This window comes from Geotrypetes seraphini, chromosome 3 (assembly GCF_902459505.1).
Source record: "Geotrypetes seraphini chromosome 3, aGeoSer1.1, whole genome shotgun sequence".
Taxonomy (NCBI): domain Eukaryota; kingdom Metazoa; phylum Chordata; class Amphibia; order Gymnophiona; family Dermophiidae; genus Geotrypetes; species Geotrypetes seraphini.
The window spans coordinates 70,356,094-70,368,401 of NC_047086.1; the positions used below are offsets into that span (position 1 = coordinate 70,356,094).

Below are 12,308 nucleotides of genomic sequence, written 5' to 3' on the forward strand. Positions count from 1 at the left end.
TATCTAAATTTCTAGATGTTTTTCTAGCCAAAGAAGCACTAAAAACCACTTCATATTTGAAGGATTCATCCCATCTGTTACGAATTCTCTCTCAGGGACTTAATTCCAGTTGATAACTAAACTTTTCAGAAAATCAGTGGCAAAAAATACTTTATTGCATTTCTCCAGTCACCATCCTTACCATTTAAAATTCAATCTTCCAGTAAGTCAGTTTTTAAGACTTCGCAGAGTTTCATCAGAATTGTGTGATTTTATTGAATCAGCAGAAGAGTTAAAACTCCGTTTTAAGGCCAGAGGATACCCTGTGAAATCCATAAAACAAGCGTTTATAAGAGCTAAATATGTGAATAGAGAACTGTTGATCTCTGAAAAAGAGCCTGAAGATCAAAGTGAGAGATTAATTTGTGTATTGCCATACTCTGAGGCGGCTAAAGAACTTATAGTCCAGATAAGAAAATATTGGCATGTTTTACAATTGTACACTATATTTAGTGAGATCTCGATGTTTGCCTTTAAGAAAGGGAAAACAATTGGGCAAGTCTTAATTCAACAGAAATTGGGGAATTATAAAACCAAACAGATTGGATATCACACGAGTTGTGGCCATTGCCAATGGTGTTCCTCCACCATCAGGGGCACCACTTAGAAAGACTCTCAAACGGGGAAAGTTATTACAGCAAAAATGAATACCACTTGTCAGTCAACACATGTTGTATATGTTGTAATATGTCCGTGTAGTCTTGTATACGTGGGCTGTACTTCACGACCCATGCATATAAGACTAAATGAACATAAATCGCGGATAAAAATGAAAAACATCCAAGCACCAATGGTAGAACATTTTTTAAAACATCAGCACACTATTGAGTAGATACAATGGCGGATAATAGAAAAGTTGGAAGAGGGACGGGAGGGAGGCAATATTGAAGAATTTTTGAATTATAAAGAACAGCGATGGATCTACACCTTAAATACAGTGACCCCACAAGGTTTAAATGCAGAGTTAGAATGGGGCTCTCTAATGTAACATGTATCTGAGTGAGGAGGTAGCCAAAAATTGGGCTCTTCTTTATTATTGATATTAATGAAATTAATGTGGTTACGATCGGAGAACCTGCTGACACGGCATTAACGTGATGACGTAGTCGCGTTACAGCCGGGCTCCGCTCTATTTAACATCTGAGTAAGAACGCCGCCGCCATATTTAATTTAATTTTTATTTAATTCTTATATACCGCTATATCTGAGGACAAAGTGGTCACAGGTTGGCGGCTGAATTTATAGGTGAGTGAGAGATGTTAGCTTTAAACAATTACAGCCATGTCTGTCTTTTTTCAGGGTAATGCTGATAGCTTTTGTTCTGTTTTAGGGGCAAAGCCTTGATAAAGCTCTAGCAGCGAAACATGTCAGCGTGATGTTTCCCCTAGCCAGAGACCACAAGTTGCAAGTTAAGTACATGCTTAAGTACATGCTTATAAGTTAAATAAGTAAAATAAATTATACAAAAGCTAATACACTAAAAATAAAAAACGGATATTAAAAATTAAGGAACCGATGAGGAGCTGGCACATAAAGCTTAGAGCAATGAAATCCAATTGAGCTCTGAGTGGTGGCGCTGAGGTTCTAAATAAGTTAGAAAGTGAAGGGATGCAAGTTAACTGATAGAAAGTTATACTATCGGTTGAAATCATTGGTTGATAGTTGAAGCTCCCTTTAACTATAGTCAAAGCTGTGCACTAGAAGCTTCTACATTTTGGCACTATTTCTAGGTGTTAGGGTCAATGGCAGTACCCACAGAAGAGGTTCCTTGGGCAAAGGCTCATATACGCTCTCTCCAGGACACCCCTTTATACCACTAGTCCCTGCACAAAAGCTTATACTTTCACTTGTTTTTGTACCTATAAAATTGGTACTTTACTCATCATATCTAATTGGCAGAAGTTCCGGACTTGTACACCTGTCCGAGGACACAGACCTGCGACCAGAGCGAAAACTGAGGAAGGGAAAGTCTGCGATCCTAGTGGGTGACTCAATCCTAAGGCAAGTAGATAGTCACATAGCAGGAGGATCGACTAGTGATTTGCCTCCAAGGAGCGAGACCAAAGACATCGTCTACAAAATTGAAAAGACCCTAGAAGGAGCAGAGACGGAAGAGACTACAGTGATGATCCACATCGGGACAAATGATGTCAGCAGGAGAGACTACAGTAGAAATGCACTGGTCGAACAGTTCAAGATTCTGGGAAGGAAGTTGAAGTTGAAGACTCAGAAGATAGCGTTTTCAGAGATCCAACCAGTACCGAGGGCACATGTGAAGAGGCAGACGGAACTACAGTCAATAAATGCATGGATGAGGAGATGGTGTGAGGAAGAGGGGTTCCACTTCGTGAGGAACTGGACAATGTTTTGGGGCAACAGCAAGCTCTTCAGGAGAGATGGACTGCACCTGAGCGCAGCGGGAACTAGACTTCTAGCAAACAACGTCAGGAAAGGAATAGAGCAGGCTTTAAACTAAGAAGAAGGGGAAAGCTGACAGTCGACCAAGTGTCGACAATTCGGAAGAAGGTATCCCGTGAGGAAACTGAGCGGGAAAAATGCTGGGAAGACATAACGGGCAAAAAACAAGAGTTGACAGATCAAGAAGAGGATGATAAGAAGATCGTAGCAGAGGAAAAGAATATAAGATCATAGCACAGGAAAAGGAAATGAAGACAAAAAAAAATAAAAAATACCAGGACTTAAATTGCATGTATACTAAATGCAAGGAGCCTAAGGAATAAAATGGGCGAATTAGAAGTCATGGCCAAAAAAGAGAACCTAGACATCACTGGGGTCTCTGAAACATGATGGAATGAAGAAAACAAATGGGACATAGCACTGCCGGGGTACAAACTCTATCGCGAAGACAGGTCAGGTCAGAAAGGAGGAGGAATAGCCCTATACATAAAAGAAAACATATACTCGACCAGAGCGAACACAGCAGCGACGACCAACAAATTGGAATCACTATGGGTTAAAATACCAGGAAGGTAAAGGGCCTGAGATAAAGATGGGCCTGTACTATTGTCCACCTGGGCAAACCGAAGCAAATGATGACCATACGAACATAGTGATGAAGAAGTGCTTTTGTGTACTGTGGAAATTAAGGACCATTAGATTACTGGTGCAGTCCTTGGTTCTATCAATACTAGACTACTGCAATATCATCTATCAGGGTGTCCCAAAAGAAAAAAGAATCGGGTGGTACGGTGGGTGACTCCGTGTGGTCCCTGGCACCCCCGACACGACCGGGCAAGAGGGAGCTCAAGCCCTCTTGCCCCCCCCGACTCCCCGACACGATCGGGGCAAGAGGGAGCTCAAGCCCTCTTGCCCCCCCGACTCCCCGACACGATCGAGGCAAGAGGGAGCTCAAGCCGACCATGTGCCTCAGGCCCTGCCCCCAGGAGGGGCCTAAGGCTCCCGGGCCTATTCTGATTGGCCCAGGCGCCTTAGGCCCCACCAGTAGGCGGAGCTTTGGGACGGATGGGCCAATCCGGCCTCATTCCGTCGTTGGCTGCCTGCCGGACAGGCGGGTTTGGCTCCCGTCTGTCCGGCCAACTACAGAAAGGTACGGGGAAGGGGGTTGGGGGTGTCGTGGGGGTCGGCCAGGGGGGTCGCGGGTCGGCTGGGGGGGGCGGTCGGAGGTTCTTGGGGGGGGGGGGCGGTCGTTGGGGGGGGGGGGGGTTTGCGTCGAGGGCAGGAGGGCCTGGGATCCCTCCTGCCCGTAATGTAGTGCAGGGTGGGGTTAGGGGGTCGCCGTGGCCAGGAGGACTTGGGCTCCCTCCTGGCCCGATATTGTCGGGGAGTTGGGGAATCGGCGGGGCAAGAGGGCTTGGGCTCCCTTTTGCCCCGATCGTGTCGGGGAGTCGGGGGGGCAAGAGGGCTTGAGCTCCCTTTTGCCCCGATCGTGTCGGGGGGGCAAGAGGGCTTGAGCTCCCTCTTGCCCCGATCGTGTCGGGGAGTCGGGGGGGGGCAAGAGGGCTTGAGCTCCCTCTTGCCCCGATCGTGTCGGGGAGTCGGGGGGGCAAGAGGGCTTGAGCTCCCTCTTGCCCCGATCGTGTCGGGGAGTCGGGGGGGCAAGAGGGCTTGAGCTCCCTCTTGCCCGGTCGTGTCGGGGGTGCCAGGGACCACACGGAGTCACCCACCGTACCACCCGATTCGGGTAAGCGCAGGTATCGGTGGGTGGCTTATTTGCGGGGGGGTGCCTTATTTTACATTTTTTTCTAAAAAGGGGGGGCTGTCTTATTTGATGGCCCTGCCTTATCATCGGGGAAACACGGTAGAAAAAAAAAAAAATGAACAGTTAAGTCCCAGTTTTTGCCGCTGAGACTCTGCCCTCTCACTGTAAAATTAGACTCTACTTAGTCTGTCTTTAAATTTAAAAAATGTGTGTTGTTTTAAAAAACAATTATGTTTTTAGATGTATCTAAATAAAAATAATAACCAAAAATTTATCTTTTTTTATGTCATCTTAGCATATTTTATGCTACAGAACGAATTATTTTTTTTAACATGTATTGTTATGGGAAAACGCGTTTCACATAACGAACTTTTCGCATAACAAACTTGCTCCTGGAACGAATTAAGTTCGTTGTGTGAGGCACCACTGTAAAACACTTCATGCTTGCTAGAGGATGGGCTGCCCCTCCCTGGGCTGAGACTGAACAACTGGAACAACTTTGGGGAACTTTGCAGAGAGTACCTAGATCTATCTCAGTCATTTATCAATATTTAAGGGGACGGGTACTACCAAATTTTGGTTTTCGTACTCATTGGGAGTGAGATCTCCACTGTTCCTTTACCTCTAAAAAATGGGACATCATCTGTGCAGAGGTGGGCAAGGCTGTGCTCTTATAGAAGAGAATGCATATAAAGTGCTGAGGAGATGAGTAAGATGTACCCTCTGGCGTCCGCCTATTGCTGGCGGTACCATGTAGGAGAGGGTACCTTCTTGCACATTGGGTGGGAGTGCCCTGTATTAGTTCCATGTTGGCAAGCTGTGATGGATTCGTTGGAACATACCCTGGGGGTTACTCTTCCTATTACCCCCAAATGTCTGTTGGGGTTGTCAAATATTTAAGAACATAAGAACATAAGCAATGCCTCCACTGGGTCAGACCTGAGGTCCATCGTGCCCAGCAGTCCGCTCACGCGGCGGCCCAACAGGTCCAGGACCTGCGCAGTAATCCTCTATCTATACCCCTCTCCTTTTCCCTCAGTATCCCACGATCCCTTTATCCCTCAGGAATCCATCCAATCCCTGTTTGAATCCTTGTACCGTACTCTGCCTGATCACTTCCTCCGGTAGCGCATTCCAAGTGTCCACGACCCTTTGGGTGAAAAAAAACTTCCTTGCATTTGTTTTGAACCTGTCTCCCTTCAGTTTCTCGGAATGCCCCCTCGTATTTGCTGTCCCCTTTAGTCTGAAGAATCTGTCCCTATCCACCTTCTCTATGCCCCTCATGATCTTGAATGTCTCTATCATATCTCCCCTGAGCCTCCTCTTCTCCAGAGAGAAGAGCCCCAGCCTATCCAGCCTCTCAGCGTATGAGCAGTATTCCAGCCCTCTTACCATTTTCGTTGCTCTCCTTTGGACTCTCTCAAGTACCGCCATGTCCTTCTTGAGGTGCGGCGACCAATACTGAACGCAGTATTCCAGATGTGGACGCACCATCGCTCGATACAATGGCATGATGACTTCCCGTGTTCTGGTTGCTATGCCCTTCTTTATGATGCCCAGCATCCTGTTGGCTTTTTTCGAGGCTGCTGCGCACTGTGCAGATGGCTTCAGTGATGCATCCACCATAACACCCAAGTCTCTCTCGAGTCTGCTGTCTCCCAACAATACCCCCCCTAATTTGTAACTGAACAACGGGTTCTTTTTCCCTATATGCATGACCTTGCATTTGTCCACGTTGAAGCGCATTTGCCATTTGTTTGCCCAGTCTTCCAGCTTGTCTAGGTCCCTTTGTAGGTCCTCACACTCCTCCCTGGTCCTAACTCTGCCGCACAGTTTGGTATCATCTGCGAATTTTATAACCTCACACTTTGCCTCCTTTTCCAGGTCATTGATGAATATGTTGAAGAGTAAAGGCCCCAGCACCGATCCCTGTGGCACACCGCTCGTGACTCCCCGCCAGTCAGAATACTGACCCTTTACTCCAACCCTCTGCTGTCTGCCCGACAGCCAGTGCTTGATCCATCTGTGCACATCCCCTCCCACCCCGTGGTTCCACAGCTTCTTAAGTAGCCTTTTATGTGGCACCTTGTCAAAAGCCTTTTGAAAGTCGAGGTAAATGATGTCTATGGGCTCCCCATTGTCCACCCGACTGCTTATCCCCTCAAAGAAGTACAGAAGGTTCGTTAGGCACGACCTTCCCTTACAGAATCCGTGCTGGCTTGTTCTTAGTAGGCCATTCCTCTCGATGTGCTCGCAAATGCCGTCCTTGATCATAGCTTCCACCATCTTCCCTATAATTGAAGTCAGGCTCACCGGCCTGTAGTTCCCGGGGTCACCCCTCGATCCCTTCTTGAAGATGGGTGTGACATTTGCCAATTTCCAGTCCTCTGGCACCTCACCAGTTTTCAAGGATAGGTTGCAAACATGTTGGATTGTGTCCGCTATTTCCTGTCTTAGTTCCTTCAGAACCCTTGGGTGGATCCCGTCCGGGCCCGGTGATTTGCCGCATTTTAACCTGTCTATCTGTTGGAGGACATCCTCCCTACTTACCTCTATGTGCTCTAATTTTTCAGCCTGTTCCCCACTCATGAGCTCCTCTGAGTCTGGTATATTAGATGTGTCTTCGCTCGTGAAAACCGACGAGAAGAACGTGTTCAACCTCTCAGCTACCTCTTTATCCTCCTTAATCACTCCCTTCCTATCCCCATCGTCCAACGGCCCCACCTCCTCTCTCGCTGGTCGCTTCCCCTTAATGTAACTGAAGAATGCCTTGAAGTCTTTCGCCTCCTTGGCCAGCCCCTCTTCGTATTTCCCTTTTGCTTTTCTAACCTCCAGGTGGCATTCCTTTTGGCATTTCCTGTGCGCCTGGTGATTTTCCTCTGTTGGGTCCTTTTTCCATCTCCGGAAAGATACTTTTTTGTCCTTTATTGCCCTCTTTACTTCTATTGATATCCAAACTGGGTCCTTTGATCGTTTGTTCTTGCAGCCTTTCCTGAAATTGGGTACGTACATTCTCTGTGCTTCTTGCAGGGTGTTCCTGAATAGGGTCCAGGCGCTTCCCACAGTCTCCATCCTAAAGATGTTTCTGAGCTTCCTCCCCACCATTTCCCTCATAGCAACGTAGTTCCCTTTCTTGAAGTTCAGCGCAGTTGTTGCGGTCCTCCTAACTATGGGTGTCCCTCTTTCTAATGTGAATCTGATCGTGTTGTGATCACTGTTGCCTAGTGGTCCTCCCACTTCTACCCCTCTTGCAGGCCCCCTTAATCCGTTTAGGATGAGGTCAAGAGTAGTACCCCCTCGGATCGGTTCTTTGACTAGTTGCTCCATGAAGCAGTCCTTCACAGCTTCTACAAATCCTGTCTCCCTAGTGCAGTTGGAGTGACCCGTACTCCAGTATATCCCTGGGTAGTTGAAGTCCCCCATCACTGTTACACTTCCAGTCCTGCATTCCTGTCTCAATTCTGATTCCAAGTCGTGTCCGACTCCCTCTGGTGTACCAGGTGGTCGATAGTACAGCCCCAGTTTTATGCCCGCACCCTTGTTTCCCGGTAATTTGACCCACAGCGATTCTAGCCCCTCTGCCTTTGTTGCCATATCCATCCCGACCGAGTGGATAGAGTCCTTTATATATAGTGCTATGCCTCCCCCCTTTTTGTGGGTCCTGTCCTTCCTATATAGCTTGAACCCCGGCAGCGCTACATCCCATTGATTTTCCTCTGTCCACCAGGTTTCTACAATTCCAATTATATCTAGGTCCTCTCCTTTGGCGACGACTTCTAGTTCACCCATCTTGGCCGTGAGGCTTCTTGCATTTGCGTATAAGCACCGCAGGTCCCGTCGTTTTTCTTCCACCTCTGCATTTACCTGGCCCACTTGCCCTTGGGTTTCTGGCAGTTTTCCCGCTCTCTGTGTTTCTGCTTTACCCTCAGCCTTTACCCTCTTAGCTTTCAGCTTCCCCACATTCCTGCCACCCCCCTTACCCGCTTTTCCTCTGGCAAACCAGGGTTTTACGTATGGGATTAGCAGCAATTAAATGTTTAATAGCTGCTTATTGGAAACAGTCCCTGGTTCCTGATTTGATTGAATGGAAAGTAAAATTGTACTTGATGGGGTAAATGGAAGTATATGTGGCCAAACGTAGAGGTTATTATTTGCAATCGATGAAAACCTGGAACATTATTATTCAGAAATTGCGGGTATAAAGGGGTAGAAGACAGATTGATCCTGGTGTTATCCTTCATAGATTGGGGGAGGGGGATAAAATAGAGGACAGCTACATATAAAGGCCTTGGCTGTGTACTGTTTACTGTTGACCTTGGCTGTATTTGAATCGGTGATGCTGTTCACTTTGAGTTGTGTGATGTTTTAATACTGTTGAAACTTAATAAAAATTTAAAGTAAAAAAAGAAAAGGCCGAATTGCTGAACAAATATTTCTGTTCTGTGTTCACGGCTGAAGCGCTGGGAGCGGGACCACAGGAGAAAAATGTGAATAGGGATGGAGGAGTAATAGACCCTCATTGATTTTCAGAGGGTTGTATTCATGAGGAGCTGGTTAAAATAAAGGTAGACAAAGCGGGAGGACTGGAGAAGGGCATATGTGATCCCTCTCCACAAAAGCGGTAGTAAGGAAGAAGTAGGGAATTACAGGCCGGTAAGTCTGACTTCTGTGGTAAGCAAATTAATGGAAACGCTTTTAAAACAGAGAATAGTCAAGTTTCTGGAATCCTGTGGATTACAGGACTGAAGGCAACATGGATTCAATAGAGATAGGTCTTGTCAGACAAATCTGATCATTTCTTTGACTGGGTGACCAGAGAATTGGATAGAGGATGTGTGCTAGATGTGGTGTATTTAGAGATTTTAGCAAAGCCTTTGATAGTGTTCTATACAGACATCTAATAAATAAACTGAGTACCCTTGGGATGGGTCCCAAAGTGACAGGCTGGGTCAGAAATTGGTTGAATGGAAGGCAACGGAGAGTAGTGATCAATGGAGATTGCTCTGAGGAAAGGGATGTTACCAGTGGTGTGCCTCAAGGTTCTGTTCTTGGGCCTGTTCTTTATAACATTTTTATAAACGATATTGCTGAAGGATTGTCGAGTAAGATTTGCCTCTTTGCGGATGATACAAAAATCTGCAATAGAGTAGACATGCCGCATGGTGTGAATAACATGAAGAAAGACCTGATGAAGCTTGAAGAATGGTCTGAAATTTGGCAGCCTAAAATTTAAGACTAAGAAATGCAAGGTCATGCATTTGGGCTGCAAAAACCAGAGGGAAAGGTACAGTTCTTCACCCCCTAAATTTATGTGCACAAAAAAAAGAGTGGAACTTGGGTGTGATAGTATATGATGATCTTAAGGTGGCCATACATCTAAAAAGATTGAAAATCTAGAAGGATGCTAGGTTGCATAGGGAGAGGTATGGCCAGTAGGAAAAAGGAGGTACTGATGCCTCTGTAAAAGACTCTGGCAAGAATATTGTGCACAATTCTGGAGGCTGCACCTTCAAAAATATATAAAAAGGATTGAGTCGGTCCAGAGGAAGGCTACTAAAATGGTGTGTGGTCTTCATCATAAGGTGTATGGGGACAGACTTAAAGATCTCAATCTGTATACTTTGGAGGAAAGGCAGGAGAGGGGAAGATATGATAGAGTCGTTTAAATAGCTACATAATATAAATGTGCATGAGTCAAGTCTCTTTCATTTGACAAGAAACTCTACAATGAGAGGGCATAGAATGAAGTTAAGAGGTGATAGAAATCCTAGGAAATATTTTTTTACGGAAAGGGTGGTAGATGCGTGGAACAGTCTCCCAGAAGAGGTGGTGGAAACAGAGACTGTGTCTGAATTCAAGAGGGCTTGGGATTGGCATGTGGGATCTCTCGGAGAGAGAAAGAGATAATGGTTACTGTGGATGGGTAGACTAGATGGGCCATTTGACCTTTATCTGCCATCATGTTTCTATGTTTCTATCTTTGGTATCAAATGATTAAAAGTTTATGCGTTTCCAAAAATTTCTCATTTTCTAATCAGTGGTCATACTAATTTCTCTACAGAATATGCATGATGCTGAAACTTGTACTCACCAGCAGCTGCTTTCTGGACATCTAGTTCCTTAACCATTTTATCAAATCTTTTCTGCAGTCTTCGATCATTTTCAGGCGTTTTTACAATGAAATCTTTTGGTTGCATACATTTGTGCTACAAGATAGCAATGATTAAAAACCTTACAGAATTGCAATAAAATATCAATTTCAGTTTGGACAAACATAAGGAAAAAATGTATGAAAAAAGGAAGTCTGTTTCCTTAAATAGCTCAGTTTTTATCCAAGGCTTTCAACAATCATAGAAATATGCAAACAACACTACAAGAAAGCAATGGGGATCTTGTGTGCTATTAATGTAAGGATTTTGGATAACAATTCCACAACAATCTTTCTCTGAAGTTTTATTCACAATTTTTCTTTTTTCTTCCCCTTCCTTAAAGAGGTGCCATCTTAAAACTCTACAACTATTCTAACTTGTTCTCTAACATTTTTGGACAAAACTGGCCTTATATCCAATAATCAGGGATTCAAATATTCATTCAGGACTTAACTGCAGGAACATATACACACACCATGTAATCCTGCCATCTACTTCCATGTAATCTTGTCATCTATTTCCATCTCAAATAATAATTTCAAATACAGGAATAGATGGAGGAGTATATGGTAGAGAATGACACGATTACTGTTACTGTAGATTTACTGCAGTAAATATAAAGTAATATGAATATTGTGATGGGAATTACAGAGGAAGGAGGAACAAAGCTTATTACTGCCCCATGGATATGGTAAAAAGATTTGTTCCCATGGTAAAAAAACGGTAAAACATATATCTTTTGCTTCCATCCTGTCCTCCTCCTCACGGGTCTGGCAACTTTTCTAACTTCAGCTTAAGTTTTCCTGTGATTCGGCAATGATTTAAACGGGTTGGCTCTGTGGCCTTCCTTCAGCCATGTCCTGTCTTCTACTGCAACTTCTTGTTTAGCAAAGAACATTTCTTTTTGCCTTATGAAATCTTATTTTACTTTTTTGTGATGCTGCCAGATACTTGTGATCTCAGTTCTCCACTGCTACAAATGGAATACTGGGCTTGACACACCTTCAATCTGTCCCAGTATAGCAATACTCACATACAGTCATATATGGGCCATAATCAAATACAGTGGTACCTCGGTTTACGAGTGCACCGGTTTGCGAGTGTTTTGCAAGACGAGCAAAACATTCGCAAACTTGGTGCCTCGTAAATCGAGCTTGCCTCGCTGTACGAGCGCCCCCCCCCCCCGCGAACGGGCACCCCCCGCCGCCATCGGGCACCCCCCCCCCCCCGCCGCCATCGGGCACCCCCCCGTCGCAACCTGAGATCCCCCAACCCACCCGAACATAGTAACATAGTAGATGACGGCAGATAAAGACCCGAAAGGTCCATCCAGTCTGCCCAACCTGATTCAATTTAAATTTTTTTATTTTTTTAATTTTTCTTCTTAGCTATTTCTGGGCAAGAATCCAAAGCTTTACCCGGTACTGTGCTTGGGTTCCAACTGCCAAAATCTCTGTTAAGACTTACTCCAGCCCATCTACACCCTCCCAGCCATTGAAGCCCTCCCCTGCCCATCCTCCACCAAACGGTCACCCCTCAACCTCAAATTATGAACTCTGGTTTTACCATTTTCCTTTCTCTGGAAAAGATTTTGTTCTACGTTAATACCCTTCAAGTATTTGAACGTCTGAATCATATCTCCCCTGTCTCTCCTTTCCTCTAGGGCAGGGGTGTCCAATGTCGGTCCTCGAGGGCCGCAATCCAGTCGGGTTTTCAGGATTTCCCCAATGAATATGCATGAGATCTGTGTGCATGCACTGCTTTCAATGCATATTCATTGGGGAAATCCTGAAAACCCGACTGGATTGCGGCCCTCGAGGACCGACATTGGACACCCCTGCTCTAGGGTATACATATTCAGGGCTTCTTACTTCCAGTGTAGCCTCCGCATCGGCACCGGCATAAGCATGTCCTGTGCATTGGTGCCAGTGCCCAAAAAT

The 12,308-nt window shown here is 45.4% G+C and overlaps 1 protein-coding gene across 5 annotated transcripts in view; it reads right to left on the reverse strand.

Annotated features, from left to right (window-relative positions):
• The window catches only part of MCPH1 (microcephalin 1), a 490,428-nt gene that overhangs the window by 434,719 nt on the left and 43,401 nt on the right, over nucleotides 1-12,308 (reverse strand). For all 5 annotated transcript variants that reach the window (XM_033937330.1, XM_033937327.1, XM_033937326.1 and 2 more), the window contains exon 5: nucleotides 10,311-10,425. In XM_033937330.1, the coding sequence (XP_033793221.1) occupies nucleotides 10,311-10,425 (115 nt within the window). The remainder of the gene's footprint in view (nucleotides 1-10,310; nucleotides 10,426-12,308) is intronic.